The sequence below is a fragment of the Gymnoscopelus braueri genome (genome assembly GCF_963280865.1).
Source record: "Gymnoscopelus braueri genome assembly, chromosome: 14".
Taxonomy (NCBI): Eukaryota; Metazoa; Chordata; class Actinopteri; order Myctophiformes; family Myctophidae; genus Gymnoscopelus; species Gymnoscopelus braueri.
The window spans coordinates 17,083,205-17,105,193 of NC_137619.1; the positions used below are offsets into that span (position 1 = coordinate 17,083,205).

General features: G+C 43.0%; 1 protein-coding gene across 1 annotated transcript in view; it reads left to right on the plus strand.

Annotated features, from left to right (window-relative positions):
• Nucleotides 1–21,989, plus strand: part of dntt (deoxynucleotidyltransferase, terminal) — a gene marked incomplete at both ends in the record, with an annotated part of 111,480 nt that overhangs the window by 17,349 nt on the left and 72,142 nt on the right. The window contains 4 exons of the mRNA XM_080449956.1: nt 2,013–2,123; nt 17,298–17,468; nt 20,400–20,471; nt 20,716–20,839. Of these exons, the coding sequence (XP_080306082.1) occupies nt 2,013–2,123; nt 17,298–17,468; nt 20,400–20,471; nt 20,716–20,839 (478 nt within the window). The remainder of the gene's footprint in view (nt 1–2,012; nt 2,124–17,297; nt 17,469–20,399; nt 20,472–20,715; nt 20,840–21,989) is intronic.

Consider the following 21,989-nt stretch of genomic DNA (forward strand, 5'->3'; position numbering starts at 1 on the left):
CGCTTCAATGTGGATCTCGGCCCTCATGTGCCTAGCCTGTGACACCACTGATATAGCCTACAGCAGGGCTACTCAACTTAAGATGGCTAAGGGGCCACTCAGCAAAATACCAAAAGTCCAAGGGGCCGCCATAAAAATTACGGTCCTATTTTGGATTTTTCGATTTTGTAACACACAATAAAATGTACATTTTGACATCATATTCAGGGGTGCACATAACTTTCCGTTTTGTCAACGGGGGGGGGGGGGGGGGGGGGTTTCAGCACGGTGCCCACCGGGACAGTTTTGTCAACGGTTTTTTCACTCACGCTGTTTGGTGAACCCCCCAAGGTTGGTGCCCTGTGCTGCGCTGCTTTTATCCGCCAAATTTGGGACGTTCACGGCATATTTTTGCACCATTACGGTACGTTCATCATCGGTGACTGACGAGTGCCTCTAACAGCCGCTGCGTGCAGCGGGCTGCGAGTCGCAGCCTGTCTGTGTGTCAGGATGCGAGGCTCACACAATCACAGCATGCGTCCCCCTGCGCCTATGGCTGTACATGGGGCCGACACGTGCTTTAGCGTGAGTGTGTGAGTGTGGCTTCAGGAAGTAAATCTCCAGGCTTTTATTTTTTAGTTTTGCTAAAAAATAAAAGCTTGGAAATTCCGGTCCCAGCTGTTGGTACGCAAAAGCGCCTCGCGTCGTCTGATGTGGTGCTCATTATTTATTTTGGGTGCGCATGCGCACCTGCGCACCAGTTATGTGCACCCCTGATCATATTCTTTTCACTGTACCAGTTTATTTTGTGTGTATGTCCAGTGGCATCAGTTCAGCAAAAGCTAAGGTATGGCAAGGTTAGGGTTGCCAACTCCCAGAGATTGAAATAAGGGACACCTATCCTGGGCGGGAAAATGTGGGGGTCAAACCCCCCCAAAAACCCCAAATGCATAGAAAACTATGCATTATACCTGTAACAATTGACGCACCTGTATGTATGTCTGTCTGTTTGTTTTTGAAAAATGTTTTAGCAACCCATACATTTGAACGGAAATGTATATTTTTAAAATGTATATTTTTATTTAAAAAAAAAAAAAAAAAAAAAAAGTTTTTTTTTTTTTTTTTTTTTTTTTTGGGGGGTTTGACCATCGGGCCGCCAAGACGCGGCGTGCGGGCCGCATGCGGCCCGCGGGCCGCGTGTTGAGTAGCGCTGGCCTACAGTATGACGTCGGTCCTTTATGACAGTGGTTTTCAACCTTTTTCATGCCAAGTACCCCTAAATTGAGATGTATGTGGCCACGGACCACCATCAGATTTTTTTTTGTGCCAGGGACCCCCAGAAGCAAAGATTTGAGTTAAAAATGTTTGCTTTATAACAATATATATTCAAAGATATGCACACATTTTCAAGATTTTTCAAAAATAGCAGATCTACAAGCTCATAGCGCGGCACCCGGTGCCGCGCTATGAGCTTGTATATCTGCTATTTGCCTGACCCAAGGGGTCGGCCTACATGAGGCTTTGACCCATTTCGTCCATACATGGGCATAAAAGTATGTCCATCTTGTCCCTTTTTTGACCATATGGACACATTCTGGGTCTGGCAGAACCAGGTCTCCTGGTCTTGTTTTGAATAGCCAAAGCTAAGTGGTTAAAATGATTTGACACTATGTTAACAAATTTCGCTGGGGACCCCCTGGTACCCCCCCAAGGACCACTGGTGGTCCCCGGACCCACTGGTTGAAAACCACTACTCTATGACGTGTCTATGATGTATGACTCCAAATTTGGGCAAGGTTTCAGCCCTATCTGACTTCCATTATAAAATAAAAGTTAGATATTTCCAAAAGTATGAAACATATAGTATGTGGAAAAAAAGTACTATAGCCTAGTGGCCAGTATGCACACGAAATGTTGGTGCTGATCGGTCCAGCGGTCGGTGAGATTACTGTAACTCCGCACAATCGCACAGACAAAAACACAGACTGACCCTTTCCTAAAACTAATTTTGTTTTATTTTTTTCCATACACAGGACATTTCGCCCACATTGCCAGAAGGTACTGCACCCACTCCTGTGGCTGCAGTTTCTCAATATGCCTGCCAGAGACGTACCACAATCGAAAACAACAACAAGGTTTTCACAGTAAGTTTCACAAACCCCAGAGTTACACAATCTGTTTCCTGAAAAACAGTGCCATTTCACCATGTTTGCGTGTGCCCTGGCTTTTCTGCATAATTATAAATTAATTAATTAAATAAAATTGAATGGTCATGGTCGTGTAAATTGAGTTGTTGAGTTGTGTTTCAATCGTGGATCGCTGTGCATTAAAATGAGCGGGAACAGAGAAATAATGAAATAAAGAAACAAAATAAGTGAAAAGCCCCCCAGACCTGTTCTGCTCTAATTTGGGATTGCCTTGCTGCAGAATCACTCACAATCCCTTTGACATATTTACCCCCAAGATATATTAACCCATTCAGACCGAGAACGCATCTGTGTCATTTTAAGATTTCTTTGGGCTATTTTTTTTTTAATCGTGAAAATGTGTGCAAATCTTTCAATATCTTTTTTTTCTGTAGTGCACATTTTTAACTCTGTTACAACTTCTGGGGGGTCCCTGGAACAAAATATTTTGAGATGGGAGTCCGTGGCCAAAATGCATATAATTTTTGGGGTCCTTGACATGAATAAGTTTGAGAACCACTGATTATAACATTAAAAAAACCCAAAAGAAAACTAGGATTTAGAAGACATTTGTAGAATCCCCCCAGAAGCAAAGATTTGAGTTAAAAATGTTTGCTTTAGAAATATATATATTCAAAGATTTGCTCAGATTTTCACGATTTTTCAAAAATAGCAGATCTACAAGCTCATAGCGCGGCACTCGGTGCCGCGCTATGAGCTTGTATATCTGCTATTTTTTAATAGCCCAAAGAAATCAAAAAATCACACCCAGTGTGAAGTGGGCGGTGTGGTCATCACAGTGGTCATCACAGTGATGGAAGCTCACTTAAAAAAAAAGTGTATTTTTTTAAGTGCATAGTCCTATTTATAGGTTATTGATTTCATCATGTGTCTCGCTAGCCAATCACAGTGCTGAATAGAGTCAGCCAATAGAGTCAGCCAATCACAGTACAGCTAGGGGTGTACTAATGCTTGGGGTGTACTAATTATGAGCCAATCACAGTACAGCGAAGGGTGTACTAATGAGGTGTCCCAATCCCACTTATAGGGGCGGCTACACCGCCCAAAAATGACACAGATTCTTTCCCGGTCTTAATGCGTTAACCTGCAAATGAGAAGCATCTGCAAGTAAGGAAACTATGAAAGCTATAGCAGCTGAGATGCCCGCAAACCCTGGCAGAGGGCTGGCATAGACACCCCCCCGAAGGCACTGGACGCTGTGCGGGGATGGACGACGGCATGCTACTCACAAGCAATGATGAGAGCCATCTGGCTGGTGGGCAGTGAATGCCTGATGCCAGGGGGATAGATGGAGGGATACGCAGACGCTCACAATGGCAGCTTATCTGGTTTAGCCCATTAAGACCGGGAACGCATCTGTGTGTCATTTTTTGATTTCTTTAGCAGATATACAAGCTCATAGCGCGGCACCGACCTTGCACTATGACCTTGTAGATCTGCTATTTTTGAAAAAACATAAAAATTGGTGGCAAAATCTTGGATTATATATTTTTTAAAGCGAACATTTGTAAAATATTTAGTTCCAGGAAAACCTCCAGAAGCAAAGATTTGAGTTACAAATGTCCACAAAAAAGAAGAAAATATTTCAAATATTTGCACAACTTTTCATGATTTTTCAAAAATAGCAGATCTACAAGCTTGTAGATCTGCTATTTTTGAATAGCCAAAGAAATCTAAAAATGACACACACAGATGCGTTCCCGGGTCTTAAAGAGTTAGTTCACGGCCAAGAAAGAAAGGAGAAGGAATATGCAGTCACACTCAGGAGCCTGTAACCTACCTGCAGGTGCATAGCACAACACTAGACTGAAAGCAGGAGTGAAGTGTTTTTCATGCACTGTCAAAAATAGTACATTACTGTACAAATTATCCAATGTGGTAACAATAAAAGTGGTAGGTAGGTAGATAGATAGATTTATCTAGTGTTTATTCAGTGGTAATTTATTTGTAACTGAGAGGGTATCAGTAATGTGGTTATACATTTACACTCTCAGAGTTATATTAACAGATCATTTGGCTGTGTACATCAGAAGTCAATCTGGGAACCCAAAGCCAAATAAAAAGGAAAAATCACACCCAGTGTGAGGTGAGCGGTGTGGTCACACTGATGGAAGCTCACTTAAAAAAAAAGGTGCATAGTCCTATTTATAGGTTAATGATTTCATCATGTGTCTCGCTAGCCAATCACAGTGCTGAATAGAGTCAGCCAATAGAGTCAGCCAATCACAGTACAGCTAGGGGTGTACTAATGTAGAGGGGTGTACTATTATGGGCCAATCACAGTGCAGGAAAGGGTGTACTAATGAGGTGTCCCAACCCCACTTATAGGAGCGGCTACACCGCTCAAAAACAGCGCCCTCTGCTGTTTTTGGGCGGTGCAACCGCCCCTATATGTGAGGTTTGGACATCGACATCGACATTCGCTGCACTGTGATTGGCCACCATTGTACCCCCCTACACCCCTAACCCCTACACATTCAATGCAAATCACTGGCCACCATTGTACCCCCCTAACCCTGCACCGTGATTGGCCACCATTGTACACCCCTAACCCCTACACATTCAATGCTAGCTGTAATATGATTGGCTGACTTTATTGGCTGACTCTATTCAGGACTGTGATTGGCTAGTGAAACACATGACACATGTGCATATCCCTATAAATAGGACCATGCACTTAAAAAAAACACTTTATGTTTTTTTTTAAGTGAATCACCCATTGTGGACCAACCATTGTTTATTTATTGTTTATTGTTAATAAATAGCACCACCCACTTCAGAAATATTACTTTTCTTTAAGTGAACTTCCATCACTGTGATGACCACTGTGACCACACCGCCCACTTCACACTGGGTGTGATTTTTTACTCTTTCACTTGGCTCTGGGGGGAGCTGAACGGAGCACCCGTGCGCTCCACTTCCGGTGGTGCGCTTATGTTTTCATTCCCACTAACAATATTTCTACACGGAACACTAACACCACTTCTCCCAGAGAACATGGATCGTTTTGGTTATAAGCCCACTTGTTTCTATGATGAAAGAGCAAGTTAAAATGTGAATATCTTTCCGTGGTTTTGTCTGCTCCGAGGACGCTATTGTTAAATGAGTTTCGGTTTGTTTTCAGTGGGAAACGAGAGCACAGACAGTAAATCCCACCCACTACATTTGATTGGGTAAAGCGCGGCCTGCTTCCTGATCTGAAGGCACGCCCACTTGTAGGCCAGTGCGTACACGTTATGACGAACCCCCCGACAGAATCTGTTCTTGAGAGATTAATCAGAAGTTAACATACCGTACATACCGTACATTAACAGAGCTGGGTTGATGCCTAAAAAAGCAATCCATGTAAATAGAAAAGGGGTATAGATTTTACAATTAGGTTGTTTGTTGCCTTTTGTAATACATTTAAACCACAGCTGCTTTTACAGCAAATGTGGCACTGAGTGAGCAACATGAATCATGGCCTGTTGACGGTGAGTTGATTGGCAAAGCTGTGGTGTGATTGTGTGGGTGTGAGAGGTCCCGCTGAGGTGTTTCTGTTAGACCTATTAAGTACAGCTCACTGAGGGCCCTGTGAGGCATCTGTTTCATAATCCCTTTCACATCCCAGTGACTGACGGCGTGCTTAATAAAAAGCATGCACCGACATGCATGTGTACACACACTGGCGGCGCATACAGCTCGTGAACACACAATGGCACCCACACACACACAGACAAACAAATGGATGGACAGATGACGGATGCAGCATGCACAGACAAGTGCATGTGTGCACAACTGTGCATGTCTCACCTAGGGAAAGGGGGGCTTGTTCCATTCCATAGTCCCTGTTACTTTCCCCTGCATTACCTCACTAATTAGCAATCTTGTGCCATTTCCCTGACGTACATGATTATCTCGTTATCACCCCACAAAGGCACATGAAAGATGACTCAGTGGTGATGATAACGTCAACAACTGGGCCTTGTGCAAGCCACAGGTAGATCCTTGTCTGTCCGGGGAGAGACGAAGCATGTATACTGTAAATCAGACACTTGAGCTGTAGACGAATCAAAAACGGGAGCGATAATGTCACTGGCTTTGCCCTTTCACTGTAAGCCGACTCTTTCTTTTGGAGATGAGAAATGGCAAACCACCAGACACGGGAGATGATCTGTTGTATTGCAACAGTGCTAATGAGGGACAAGCTATTGATCGCGAGTTGTAAACCTATCCTGGAACTGTCTCCCTCTGTCTGCCTGATTGCGCGGTACAGTAGTGATGCAATCCCTATGAGAATGTATGTATACATGTCCTGCGAAAAAACATAGGGTACGATGGGATTTGGACTTAAAATGTGTGTTTACGGAAGGGTGGTGAACTGGCGTATTTGTGTGAAACAGAGTAGGTGACTGTAAAGATGCATGTCTGTTATGTGTCTGTATGTTTGTGTGTTTGTCTATCTGTGAATGAATGAATTCACTTTTATTTCCATATCATGTCTAGGGGTGTGCCTATACACTAATTTCACGATATCGATACGATACGATATATGGCACTTTTTTATTATGAAAAAATATGGGGGGAAAAAAGCTTAAACAAATTATTGCATTATTATTATTGCAAAAAAATGAAGAAAAAAAACGCCAAAACGATACATATCGTCACGAAAACGTATCGCGATATATCGCACCTACTTATGACCCATCCCTTACACATTTGCGAGACGAAAAAAAGAAACAAAAAATGATAAAATATTACATTCACTTCTCAATAACTGAAAGCTGCAGGGTAAACATGTTATATTATTTATATGTGTGTATGTATAAAAAAGATAATGAGGGAGGGGGATAGAGCGAGGAAGTGTGGAAAGGAAGTGACCCACCATGCGCAGGGTTCTGAGAGACGGTGGATTGGGGTGGGGGGGCTGTTTGGTGGTGAGAGGAGGAAGCAGTTGGAGCGTCGAGGTGTCCATCTCACCAAAAGCACCCCAGTGAGCCGTCAATCACACCCTGGCAGCAAGAAACCCTCCATTCCGGTGCGCTGCACTATTGATTTATTCTGTCTTTCTCTCTCTCGCACAATCTATGCTTCTCACTTTCTTCACTCCGTAGAGCGCACACATGCACGCACTCAAGCACACACACGCGCGCGCACCCGCTGTGTGTTTAAGTAAACACGTACACACTCTCACACACTATTTTCTGTATCGTCCATGTCCTCTCTTGCACATTCGCACACCTTTTAATCTCTCCTTGTCATAACGTCACCGCAAGCATGCTGAACATGCTTACAAATATTGACATGTGTACCCTGTCTGTTGGATGTGCCCTTTCTCTGATGTCCATGCTCACATAGACCCACACACACACGCACAACTACACACACACACGCACGCACAAAACACACCGATTTAAGTGTGTCCTGTAATCTCTTGTCTCTTTCGTCTGTGGAGGTTTACTTGCTCGCATAACCCCTGTCATACTTCCACCAAGAGACTGCTGTACGTACATGGATCCAAATATTGATGTATGTCACTCATTGGCATACTCTATTAAACGTGCCCTCTGGCAGCACAAACACAAAGCTGTGCACACCAATACAACACACATACAGTATGCAACATACAGCATGTAAACACATTACTCAAACGCAGACAGAACTACACACATGTACACAAAAAAAGAACATACACACACACACACACTACTGTTTTTGCCTCTAGCTCTAATGAGGGGATGGAAAGAAAGATGGAGCCATGGAGACATACAGTACTGTAGGGAGACACAGAGGGAGAGAGAAAGGCTAAAGGTCTTGGATTTGTTTTCCTTCATCAAGGCCTCTGGTGCTTGTCCAACATATCGATGGAAGTGGCAGGAAGGGGGGCTGTGTGTGTGCTTCACCCATCCTTAACGCCAACAAATTGATTCCCTGTATCCCCCCCCCCCCCCCCCCCCGTAGAGTTCCTACAACCAACATGTTACAGTATATTTGACCAGAACACCAGGCCTAATAGTGGCCTAATTTTGAGTGCTATTTTAGCCTTGGAGGAAAGTTTCTTACAACAGAATGGTCTCAAATGGTCTTTTCTGATCGTATGCACTGGCAACATTTGTCACAAATGGATTTTTTTCCTACAAGCTCACAGCACATTGCATCATGCATGTGTTCAGCTTGTAGATCGGCTATTCATTTTACGACAAAGTATATAGGGCTTGAGTGGTTAACCCACGCAATGATCAGCCCACGGATTGCCTTGTGAGCATGACAATGTAAGAGATCCTGCTGTTGGGGGGGGTGGGTACATTTATGCACGCCATACCAGCATCCTGTGGACATGACAACTAACCCCTACCTGCCTTAACCCATTAAGACCGGGAACGCATCTGTGTCATATTTAGATTTCTTTGGCTATTCAAAAATAGCAGATCTACAAGCTCATAGCACGGCACCGAGTGCCGCGCTACGAGCTTGTAGATCTGCAAAAAAAAAAAAAAAACGTGAAAATGTGTGCAAATCTTTGAATATCCTGTATATAGAAACACACGTTTTTTCAGAAGACATCCCCAGAAGCAAAGATTTGAGTTACAAATTTTCGCTTTACAAAACATATTATATTCAGAGATTTGCACACATTTTAAATTTTTCTTTTCAAAAATAGCAGATCTACGAGCTCATAGTGCGGCACTCGGTGCCGCGCTATGAGCTTGTATATCTGCTATTTTTTGAATAGCCCAAAGAAATCAAAAAAATGACACAGATGCGTTCCCGGTCTTAATGGGTTAATTTCTCATTAATTAGAGGAGCGCCTCTCCAGCTTGATCTAGGCCATCCCGTCCGCCCGGCTGTATAGCGCTGGTTGCTGTGCTGCCCGGTATGAGGGCTGACAGTTGACAGACTGGCTGCTGGGGGGGGGACAGCAGTGGTCCTGGGAGGCTGCGGTGGCGGTACGCATTCATTTTTGGAGCATATATACAGTGGTGGAAAAAGTACTCAAATTCTTTACTTAAGTAAAAGTATCAATACTGCAATATAAAAATACTCTGTTACAAGTAAAAGTCCAGAATTAAAAATGTACTTGAGTAAAAGTACAAAAGTATTGGCATCAAAATGTACTTAAAGTACCAAAAGTAAAAGTACTAAATATTTGAAAATAGCAGATCTACAAGCTCACAACGCGTCGCGATGCGACGCGTTGTGAGCTTGTAGATCGGCTATTTTCAAATAGCCTAGGTTTAAAATAGGGCTAAAGTGGTTAATGTATGTTTCATTATATCATAGTTTATATCTGAAAAGTAACTAGTAACTAAAGTTTTCAAATAATTGTAGTGGAGTAAAAGTAGAATATTTGCCTCTGAGATGTAGTGGAGTAGAAGTAAAAGTATTGGAAATTGGAAATACTCAAGTAAAGTACAAATACCTCAAAATTGTACTTAAGTACAGTACTTGAGTAAATGTACTTAGTTACTTTCCACCACTGCATATATATCGCTTTTGGCTGGAGCTGGGAGCTGTGTGATGACATGGGGAGCGATTCGGTAAGCGGAGGTGTATTGTGAACTGCCGTTATGCACGTTTAGAACCCCAAGGTTCAGCCTGTTCAGCCACTGTAGTCTAAAAGCCATCTGCCTTTTGATAGCCACACAGCTAGTTAGTGGAGAAGATGTGTGTGCTGGTGGGAGGGGGGCATGAAGGCAATGAAATGGGAGGAATTGTTACTATGCCATGAGAGCGTGGCTTCTGTTATTGTGTGTGTGTGTTTGTGTGTGTGAGAGAGATTGTGGCAAAATGTAGTTCTGCGGACACCTATTAACCCTTTAAGACCTGAGGCCATTCTTAAAAATGTTTTCTAAATCCAAACAGATTTTTGAAAAAAATCCTCAAAATATTTTTTTCACGATTTTTCAAAAATAGCAGATCTACAAGCTCATATCGCGGCACTCGGTGCCGCGATATGAGCTTGTAGATCTGCTATTTTTGAATAGCCAAAGACATCTAAAGTGACACAGATGCGTTCCAGGTATCAATGGGTTAAAATAGGACAAGACCTATATTGTTCCCTGGGAGGAAACTCAGCATTGCAACACAGGATAAGTACGAGTAGAGAGATGATAATAAGACAATCAAATAGACAGACAGACAGATACGTAGATAGGTGAAATGAATAACAGGTGAAAAGGCAGCTTAGCAGAATTGCTGTGAACAAGGCCTCGGGTCCAGATAACACCAACCCCCCCCGGGGTGTGCATTGGGCACCTAGCAGTGCCTTTTCTACCTGTCTCTGAGGCTACGGAGAGTACCCCAACTCTGGACGATCTCCTGTGTTGTCCCGATGCCCAAGAAAGCGCGCCCCAGTGCTCTCACTGACTACAGACCTGTCACTCCTCCTGTCACGGTACATGATTAGTACCGGTACATGATTATCTTGACCCCCTGCAATCAGGAAAACATCAGTGTGGATGATGCCATCATCTACATGCAGTGGTGGAAAGTAACTAAGTACATTTACTTAAGTACTGTACTTAAGTACAATTTTGAGGTATTTGTACTTTAGTTGAGTATTTCCAATTTCCAATACTTTTACTTCTACTCCACTACATCTCAGAGGCAAATATTGTACTTTTACTCCACTACAATTATTTGAAAACTTTAGTTACTAGTTACTTTTCAGATATAAATTATGATATTATGAAACATACATTAACCACTTTAGCCCTGTTTTATACCTAGGCTATTTGAAAATAGCCGATCTACAAGCTCACAACGCGTCGCGAAGCGACGCGTTGTGAGCTTGTAGATCTGCTATTTTCAAACATTTAGAACTTTTACTTTTGGTACTTTAAGTACATTTTGATGCCAATACTTTTGTACTTTTACTCAAGTAAATTTTGAATTCTGGACTTTTACTTGTAACAGAGTATTTTTATTTTACAGTATTGGTACTTTTACTTAAGTAAAGAATTTGAGTACTTTTTCCACCACTGTCTACATGCTAAACAGAGCTTACGCCCACCTGGAGCAGCCGCTAAGCACTAGTCTGTGAGAGTCATTTTCTTTGCCTTCTACAGTACTTTCAACACCATCCAACCTCGACGGCTGGCCTAGAGGCTCTCAGTGATGTAGGGGGGATCATGGCCTGGTGGCCTGGATCAACCTCGCCTGCAGTTTCTGGTACATCAGGCTGCAGAACAGACAGTCAGATGTACCGGTGAGCAACACCGGTGCACCCCAAGGTACTGTACTGTCACCCTTCCTGTTCACCGCCTACATCATCTCTGACCTCCGCTACAACTCTGGAACGTGCCACCCACAGTACAGAGGTTCTCGGATGCCACCTAGATTGTCAGCTGCATCATGAATGAACAACCTGGATAAGAACTGAGCCCTGGTGGAGAGCTTCATTGAGTGGAGTGAAAGCAACCACCTCCAGCTCAACGCAAACAAGACCAAGGAGCTGGTGGTGGACTTCAGATGGAAGAATACGAGACCCCCCTCCTCCCATCACTGTCCAAAGGAAGGAAGTGGCGATGGTGGACGACTAGGATTTGGTTGTTCAAGGGTTCAGTTCTTCCTGAGAAAGCCGGTGTCTTCTTCTTTGCCGTGGCCCGCTGGAGGGGAAACACCAGCATAAGGGACACTAACTATAACAAACTCAACAAGTTGGTGAAGAAGGCTAGCTCTGTAATGGGAAGTAATATGGACAACCTGAAGGTGGTTTGAGGCCATCCTGGCAAACCCCTCCCACGGCAATACGATAAGCTAGCTGCATGGAGGGGCACCAGGAGCAGAATACTCACCCCCCTCACGTGGGACCGTCTTGGGCGGTCCTTCCTGCCGGTGGCCATTCGGCTTTATAACAAGGCCCACGGGTGTTCTTTACCGCCAGCTTAGTGACTGCTCACTCACTCTGGCTGTCTTGCTCAGGGACTATTGAATGTACACAATTAGCGGAGGCCTGCTTAAGCCTGCCCGGATTATCTGCTGCTAACGACTGATAATAGTGTTTAGTACTCACTAGATTAGTGGCTCTCAACCTTTTAGCTCAAGACCCAAAAGAGAAATTAGACGTTGTCCCGGGACTCAAACTAGTGAAAATAGGAGATCTACAAGCTCACAACGTGTCGCTTTGCGCCGCATTGCGATGTGGATCTGCTATTTTCACTACTTCTGACAGGTTTAAATTTGTATTTATTCATGGAAATTCTTAGATTTTTTAATTTTATTTATGAAATACATTTGAAAAAGTGTTGTGACTTTCTTTTAAATCTTTTGAATTCATTTTTATGTAGGAAACGGAAAAAAGGGGATATTTACTCATAAACATGGGTCCCGACCCACTGTTTGGGAAACGGTGCACTAGATCAACTGTACATATTGTTGATATACACTTACATTGGTGTTACAATGTAATGTGGTACATATCCTCCTACTATATACATACTACTGGTGATAGATTGTACATAACTGTACCTGTATTTATAGCCTATTCATTTATATCAAACTACGTGTATCTGTTACAACAGTTATCCTTAGGCGGCACCTGTCATGGTTCAGTAGTCCATGTGCAAAAGTGCCAGAGTCAAGCAGAAGTCAGTAGTTCAAGAACAGAACAGAACAGAAGGGGGTCAGGCTTGGTTGTGGAGCCTGATGGCTACTGGCACAAAGGACTGCCCAAGTCGTTTTGGCTGAATGTGCTCCTCATCCCCACTAGCACATCATAGAGGCGATGAGAGGGCTTTTCTTAATAAGAAAAACTGGCTATTGAGTGTATTAAATGTGTTACTGTTATGTTGACATTTTGTTGGGGAGCTGCTAATTTAAAACGGAACTATTAGACTTAAACATTTGATTGCCAGAACGTGGCCCACCAGCATTTTTCCAGGCCCATCCACACAATCATTTCTGCCTATACTGTATAGCACTGAGTGTAACATATTTCACCAAACTCACTTCTCTCATGTAATGTGTTCCATTGCACCATACACACCCATTTTTCAGCTGGTGTGATCCCATCACAACAGGCAAGGTCTCTAGTTTGCAATTTTATTTTGATAATCTGCAGTAAAAAAAACTCCAGCATACTGCATGTGATTGGTATTAAATATGTAGTAGGACCCCTCCTGTGAAGCACGCTTTCCTCTACACAGCATATTGATGAGGATTTTTTCGCCCAGTGTGACCGCACCCTCTCACCCTCCAATTACAGGCTGCCTTCACTTAGCTACCCCATGGTGTGATGGGTGCCCAGCTGTGTGTGTGCGTGTGTGTGTGTGTGTGCGTGTGCGTGTGTGTGTGTATACAGTATGTGCCTGCTCATGAGCACGCATATTCCCGGGTGCATGCGTGCTGGGATGCACAGGGTCGACCTCTCACCATGTGTTACGTTGAATGGATCAGTGCTTTCACCTGGCCAGGCTGAACTATACGGTCTGTAACTCGCTGACCTGAAGCAGTGTGGTGTCTGCGAAACACTGCAGGTGGTGACGCTGACCTCAGAGCAGGGTAGTGTACCACTAGAGCAGCTCTGAAATCAATTCAGTACTGTGTTGCATCAGGTTAAGGTCTGGGGTTTAAAGTTCTTCATCTTTTGCCCCCTGTGGTGTATGGTTTTCACCTTCAGGCAATATATATATATATTTTTTATGGATTCTCGATGTTACTGCTGCTTCTGTTGCACATCAGGTTCATCATGTATCACAAACTTCCAGCAGTCTTCCAGCATATTGCTGTTGGCATTATATGGGTCTGCAACTTTCTACCATACCATACCTCCATGTACAGTATGAATGTGCTTCAAGAACTATGTATCGGTATACTATGTTTATCCCATTAAGACCTGAGGCCGATTCAAAAAAATATAGAACAAATATTAAATATTTAAATATTAAAAAAACTGAAATATCTCAAAAATGTGTTGTTCCAGAGATCCCCAGAAGCAAATATTTGAGTTTCAAACGTTGGCTTTAAAAAAATATATATATATAATTATATTCAAAGTTTTTCACGATTTTTCAAAAATAGCAGATCTACAAGCTCATAGCGCGGCACTCGGTGCCGCGCTATGAGCTTGTATATCTGCTATTTTTGAATAGCCCAGAAGAAATCTTAAAAATGACACACAGCTGCGTTCCCGGTCTAAATGAATTAAACTGAAACAATGCACGGGCTCGGGCTGCATTGACTAAACTTTACATTATGCCCGAAAGTGCTTCTCAAAAGAAGCAAATTGACTACATTGTAGCTTTTGATTTTCAAGAGTTTTTGTTCAGAAACATTTAGCAAGAGTTTCACACGCCTTGTATCCACAAGGCTTACTTTTCTAAACGCCCTTTCCCAGCTGTTTCAATGAATTGCCGGTGGAAGAAAAAAACCCACTATCTGATTCCTTTCCTTTGAGAACTCAACGTTTTACTGTAGGGCTGTTATGGGTGCATGGAGTGGAAAATATTTCAACTTCTCCGAAAAACCAATAAAGAATATAGATGAGATGTTGTCATGGCTACAAAATTCACCCACATCAAAACTTTCCCACAACACAACAAGGTGCTTCATCTCAATGTTTCCAAGCATAATTTGAAATGCTAATCTCATTTGGAATATTTTGTCACAATTTAGTGAACACAATAGAAGTTTAGCTAATGAATCATGAAGTTGTTGATGGTTTTGTAGCTTGGTTCCAAAGTGTTTAGTTTACAAGTAAGACGCGCGAACGCGGGAAGCGAACGCAGACCTATTTTTTGGGGATCTTTTTAAAATTGTTATGTTGTGTATTTACGGACTTGTAATCCGTGTTATTTCACCGTGATGGGGAGAGCGTAGTTGTAATCCGTGTTATTTCACTGTGATGGGGAGAGCGTAGAGAGAAAGTCACGTGACTGCCTCCGCCTCGTATTGAAGTTAATGGGGGGGATATGGTTCTCCTATGCACGGAGTTTCGGAGTTCCTAGTCATCTATGCACGGAATCTCAGCAGCCAATGAGAGCGTGAGTCACATGGGGGCGCGGCTGCTCTGAGATCTGTCAGCAGCCAATGAGAGCGTGAGTCACATGGGGGCGCGGCTGCACACAGGCAGTGCCACAGAGACACACACAGAGACACACACAACCCGAGCACGGTTTCATAGTAAGCTCCACTTGGGCGGAGGCGCGCCTCCTTCCGCGTTCGCAATAAACCTTGAAGGAACCTGGGAAGTCTGTAACTGTAAAGAATGTTCATAAAATGTACAGTACCCGTCATTTTTATCAAGCATGATAAGAAAATAAATCAAATAACTTTGGTTGATAATGAAAACTATTAAATTAGAATTGAAATAATTTAGTTTAGGCCCGGATCACTGGCCATAGTGGTCCGGGCACCTAGGCTCAAAGTAGCCTTACAGCGCGTCGCTGGTTCGAGTCCCGTTCCAGACAACCTTTGCTGTCTATCGTCACTGAAAAACTATCAATAAAGGCAGAAAAGCCCCAAAAAATATATAATGATAATTTTGTTTAATGAATATACCTACCCTTATATTTACAAGACCTACCCTTATATTTGTCGCTGCCGGGCAGAAACCTTTTTCTCTCCATATTTCATATTTTTTATGTTGTTTCATAAATTAATGCTCTATTTTATAGATTGTTGTGTGACCGTATCTTGCAAAAGTAGTGAAAATCGACAATCTCAAAATGCACGTTGTGACCTTGCCAGGTTGAAAGTGGTTGAGTCTGTCTGTGGGTTCTTAGAAATATTTAACCTCTGAAAAGTGCTAACAAGTGCTTGTGACCAATAACTATAATGGATCCATTGGAACACAGTTTCTTTTTTCAATTTCATGAAAAGTAACAGCTTTAGACATGCAAGGTTTGCACCCGTATAATTATTTTGACCTTCGCCATAGACCTGAAAGGTTTTCTTAGTTTCATTGTCACATTAATGGTGAGATGTGGGTGTAGGAGAGGCTGAGTGAGATGGAGAGACTGATGGTAATATCCCTGCGATAGTTGTCTTTGTAATAAAAAGACTTCACTCTCCATTAACATTTCCCACTCTTTTATAGCACTTAGTTCTTTCATTTGCTTTGAGAAATACTTGTAGATGAAAAATAATAACCATATACTGTACTGCCGCACATTTTCTCCCTCTCTACACCAAATCTCACCAAAAAACCCAAACAGATCTACAAGCTCACAATGTGTCGTGTTGAACGTGTTGTGAGGTTGTAGATCAGCTACTTTTGACGAATGTAAAAAAATTGAAATGGCCAGAATAGGGACACTTTGGTTGAAGTGGTTAAAAGTGGTTGAAGTGGTCAGAACGGCAAATGATTAAAGAATATAGCTTCTATATTGGCCTCAAATATCTCAAAGCATTCCTGACTGTCGTCCTTTATTTTGTGTTTTATTTCGATCCCCCAAAGTGTGTGGAACGGAACGGTACTGCTTTGTTGAGCAGGATGCAACATTCCACTCGCGGACTAGTGGAAAATGACAGATATCTCTCCGGCGTTCACCGACCCCCGATGACTGTCACTGTGCGGTCATCTGGAAGAGAAGCGACGCGTGCCAGGGCCCACCACAACATGTATGAGAGGGGGCAAAGGGGGTGGAGGGGGGCGTGGCCGCGAGAGAACAAGCACTCCAATCCCTGTCTGACTGACGCTGTGGGTCATCGCGTATTGCACGTGCGAGTGCACACCTGACACATTTTTACACCCTCCCCCCCATCTTTCCCTTTTGTTATCTCATTCTCTCTCTACTTTGTTTTCCTCTACACTCCCGCGTAGAGGAGACAAAATAAACGAAGTATACTGTGACAGTACAGTGCTTTGATTGCACAGCGAAAATGGACACGGGGATTTTACGGTGTGCATGATGTGTACATTTGTACCCTTCCATTAATATGTACGGTAATTAGGATAGTAATTATTTACTTTGCAATCACAAGCTAACACCATTAGACAAAGAAAGCTTGTTATAATAAGGTGCAAATGTAGTAAAGCCAACTCACATCTACAACCAACCGCTACAAGGTTTTTCTGCCCTCCAGTCCCCTCGTGTTTTCTCTGCACACTCCTCTCCCCTCCTCTCACCTCTCTCGCTCCCTCTCTCTCTCTCTCCCTCTCTCTCTCTCTTTATCTCTGCCCACCTCAAGGATGCCTTTGAAGTACTGGCTGAGAGCTGTGAGTTCAGCGAGAACGGGGGTGCATGCCTGGCCTTCAGACGAGCTGCCTCTGTCCTGAAGAGTCTGCCCTGGGCGGTGCGGCATCTGGGGGCTGTTCAGGCACTGCCTTGCCTCGGGGAACACACCAAGAAAGTCATGGAGGTAAGGTACAGCCCCTGAGACATGACTGACCGCCGTCACTGACGTGCTTCCACGTACTGGCCACTGCCACTCCCAGCTGACGCCCAGTCTGGAGGCTGCTGACTCTCCTCCTTGCAACTAGAGCCGAGTTCATCCTGAATTCCGAGTACATATGCATGAATGTCTGGTAGTGCATGGATCGCATGCATGAAACACACGTGCACGCATCATTGTAGCTACTGCTGAAGTTTATAATTAATCTTGTGGATGGGGGAATTGTCATATGTTGCTGCTACAGTGAGTAAACCCGAGTTGGTGCTCTGTAGTGCACAGCTTACTAAGCCTACCCCCTCCCATGGCTACAGGAAATGTATCTCGCCCTTTCTTCCATTATCCTCTCACAGTGGGCTTCCATATTGTACTATATAACCATCTGCTTACCTCTTCACCCCTCTCGCTCAATACCGCAACCCTCCAACATCCGTTCTCTCCCAAATTCCCAAAATAGTCCTCTCTCATAATCACCACTGCTCCTAAAACCCAACTCAGTCCAGCGGGGGTGTTCTGGCACAGCCTCAGTCCATGAGCAGGAGTCGACTTCTTCCTCGCTGTCATGGCCCAAAAAGTTTGCACATCATCCATATCCCAGTTACTTTTCTATATTCTTGTTCCCATAATAAAAGTGAAGAATCTCCAACTAGTGAAGGTAGAGTACAGAAGGCGAAAGTTCTCACACTCTTCGTCTCGCACGTATACGCACGCACGCACACACTACTACATATATTATTCACACTTATACACAGACACATCTACGTACACAGACAGACAGACAGACACGCGTGCGCGCACACACACACACACACACACACACACACACACACACACACACACACACACACACACACACACACACACACACACACACACACACACACACACACACACACTGACGCAAACAGACCTCTGAAAAAATAAATGTCATACTTGGTCAGTTGGTAAACATTCCATCATCCTCTGGGCAGAAATCATTGCCAAATCCCAGGATAAGTGTCAGAAATGTTTACTTGGAGAGAATGCAGAGCCCCTGGTGAAGAACAAGGTGAGCTCTGCATGCCGGCTCCTCTGACACACTAAACCTCTTCCACACACCGGAGGGTCTTGGAGAGAGATCCAAAATCCAGCAAATCTGTCACAGGCACAGACGGATTCATTAGTTGTTACAGGGGACCAAATTAGCCAGCTTGAAATCAACATCTTGGATACAAATACAAAGGAAATCATTATTTGATCCCTTGCCGATTTAGGAAATTTTCATGACAATGAAATGAATGGTCTATAATTTTTATGGTAAGCTTATTTTAACGTTGAGAGACAGAATATAAAAAAATATATAAAAGATATAAATTGCATTTAATTGTGTTAAATAAGTATTTGATTCCCTAGTAAAACATTAATTGGTGAAGAATCCCACAGAGGTCAGACGTTTCTTGTAGTTGGTCACCAGGTTTGCCCACATCTCAGGAAGAATTTTAGTCCACTGCTCTCTGCAGATCCTCTCCAAATCCTTAAGATTTTGAGACTGTCGTTTGGCAACTCGAAGCTTCGGCTCCCTCCACAGATTTCCTATGGCATTAAGGTCTGTAGACTGGCTAGGCCAATCCATGACCTTAATGTGCTTCTGCTTGAGCCACTCCTTTGTTTGCCCTGGCCGTGTATTTCAGGTCATTGTTGTGCTGGAAGTGGATGTTGTGCATCCACGACACATTTCCAGGGAAAGAGGTTGTCACCCAAGATTTCACGGTACATGGCTCCGTCCATCCTCAAAGTCGACCTGTCCCCTTAGCAGAGAAACACCTCCAAAGCAAAAATGTTTCCACCTTCATGCTTCACGGTGGGGATGGTGTTCTTGCGTTATAGTCAGCATTTCTCTTCCGCCCCAAACACAGCGAGTCAAGTTGATACCAAAGACCTACATTTTGCTATCTGATCACGTCTCTTTCTCTCAAGCCTTCATTTGCAAACATCAGAGGGGCCTGTACATGTGTTCCTTCTTGAGCAGGGGGGACCTTGCGGGCGCTGCAGGATTTTGATTAATTACGGTTTTCTTGGTGACTGTGGTCCCAGCTGAGATCAGTAATAAGTTCCTCCTGTCTAATTCTGGGCTGATATGCACGTGTCAGTGTCTATGTACAAGTGTGCCTTTGCTCACGTATTGACCTCTCAGGTTAATTAGGTCAAGTATACTATATGCTTGCATGCTAGATATACAATGTATATAAAAGGGATACAACGTATCAATATATGTACCACATGGTTGGTATACACACACACACACACGCACACACACGCATGTGTATAACACGTGCAGTGTCATGTATGTTGTTGTGCACACTGCACATGTACACATACAACAAATGTGTGCGTACACAAGCACACTCACTCGTAACATCGACTAAACGCCTCTTCTGTGTCTCTTCTCAGTGTCCTTAGTGGGACAGCTCACTCCGGCCAGATAAATATGATGTTGTTTTATAGTATTTATCTTTGCACGTGGCCACGCTGCCTAGTTTTACGGCTTTTACAAAATGGAGACGGGTTTAAATGTGACCAACAAATTAGTTGTGTTCCTCAGAGAACGAGGCAATTAGATGTGGAGCGAAGCCATTTCAGAACAAACAGTGGTGGCTGGGGAAAACCTCACCTTGGGCCTTTTATTAACGCCATAAAACCCCGTATTAATCCCACCGAGGCACAAACAACAAAGCCATTACTTCTGGAAAAAGAAACGGGAAATGAGGGTCTGAGGAGCACTTGATTTAAGTGGAATATACTTTCAAATGAGCAGCAGTATCACGTGGCTATTTGTTTATTGCTGATATAACCGAAATCATCCCAGAACACGCGATGATGCTGAAATTGATGGTATTTTTCTTTATTTCTTTCTTCCTGCAGGAGATCCTTGAATATGGCTGTTCATTTGAAGTCGAGAAAATATTCGCTGATGAAAAGTATCAAATACTAAAGGTAAAGAGACGCAAGCCTGCTCCATCGTTGCCTTTTTATCGCAAGCCAGTTATTCCTCTTATTTGGCACCACACGCTTTGTAATTATCCTACTGAAAAATCACAGATGTAACAGATTGGTATTAGACTTGCCATCTCTGAGCATTTAATTCTAGCAAAACATAGAACAGTATCTGCTTTCCAAATGAGAGCTACAATTCACAACACCTGTTCTCAAGTGCATCCGTGCTTTCCTTTTCTGGCAGCTGTTCACAAGTGTTTTTGGGGTTGGACCCAAAACAGCTGAAAAGTGGCACTGCAAAGGGCTGCGCTCATTCAAAGAGATACTGGCTGAGCCCTGCATTCGTCTGAACCGGATGCAACAAGCTGGTATGTGCATGGAAAACATCTCTGTATCATACTGTGATATTGAAAGCAGCCGTACAAACAGTTTGGATGACACATTCATTTACGATTAATTTATTTTTGGTACATTAGTTTGTTTTTTAAAGGAGTAGTTCACCCCAAAAAAATCATCTCCATGAATTCAAGGCTTCATGGGGTGTGTAATTGATAGAAAATAAGTATTTTTTGGGGTGAACTACTCCTTTAAGCTGTTGTGTACACAGACATTTCCTTCATAGTTAATTTAAGGATTTGCAACAGCGTAATCTGAATAAGCACATTATAGTTACAAATGAAATTAACAAATTATATTTGTATGTTTAGCACATTATGTACAGTATTCAGGACATTGGCATTAAATAGTGACCATGTTATTTTGTCTGCTCGTCCATAGGCTAACATAGGTTAATACGGTTGACGGAAGTAATTGTAAAAGTAAATTGTTACTATAATTTGCTTATAAGAGAGACTCAGATAATCAATAGTTAGACTAATAGTTAGTCCTCTCAGTGAGCCTGCCGTTTGGGAGTCTCTTTAGCTCAGAGCAGGCTCCTTATCCGTAATTCCCCCTTGTTGTGATCACCATCTCTGCTATTCGATGAGATGTGGCCAACAGGGAGCTCACATTCTCAACACAATGGACCAGACGCCGCAGGTGTTTGCAATAAAAAAATCAATGAATGGCATTTTTGAAGGGTAAAGCTTTTTGTAGAATTCACCGGGCCCTCATCAATCTGCTTGCAGAGAATGGACCATTATGGCAAATACCATCAGAGGTGCTTGACTTTCAGTAAGGGAGACTTATGATCATGTGTTCTTCAGATTATCAATACACGCGCACAGAAATGTCTTCCGTGTTTAAACACATGCTCAGGTGTCTTTGGAAATATCATCCTTCTTTAATGATTCCTTTCATATTGATTTTCCTGGGATTTATTAGGGCAGATTAGTATAGGGAAAATCATGTCAGTATAGCCTCAAGAAATCTGGAAAATTGGGCTCATTAGAGCACGGAAGTCCAGAACGGTAGTTTGTCCATAAAGTATTGCACACATTTATGACATTTATAGAAACCAAGAGTTCATCATGGTTAAAATACAAAGTTTTCTAGAGTATTGTATTTATTTCTAGAGTA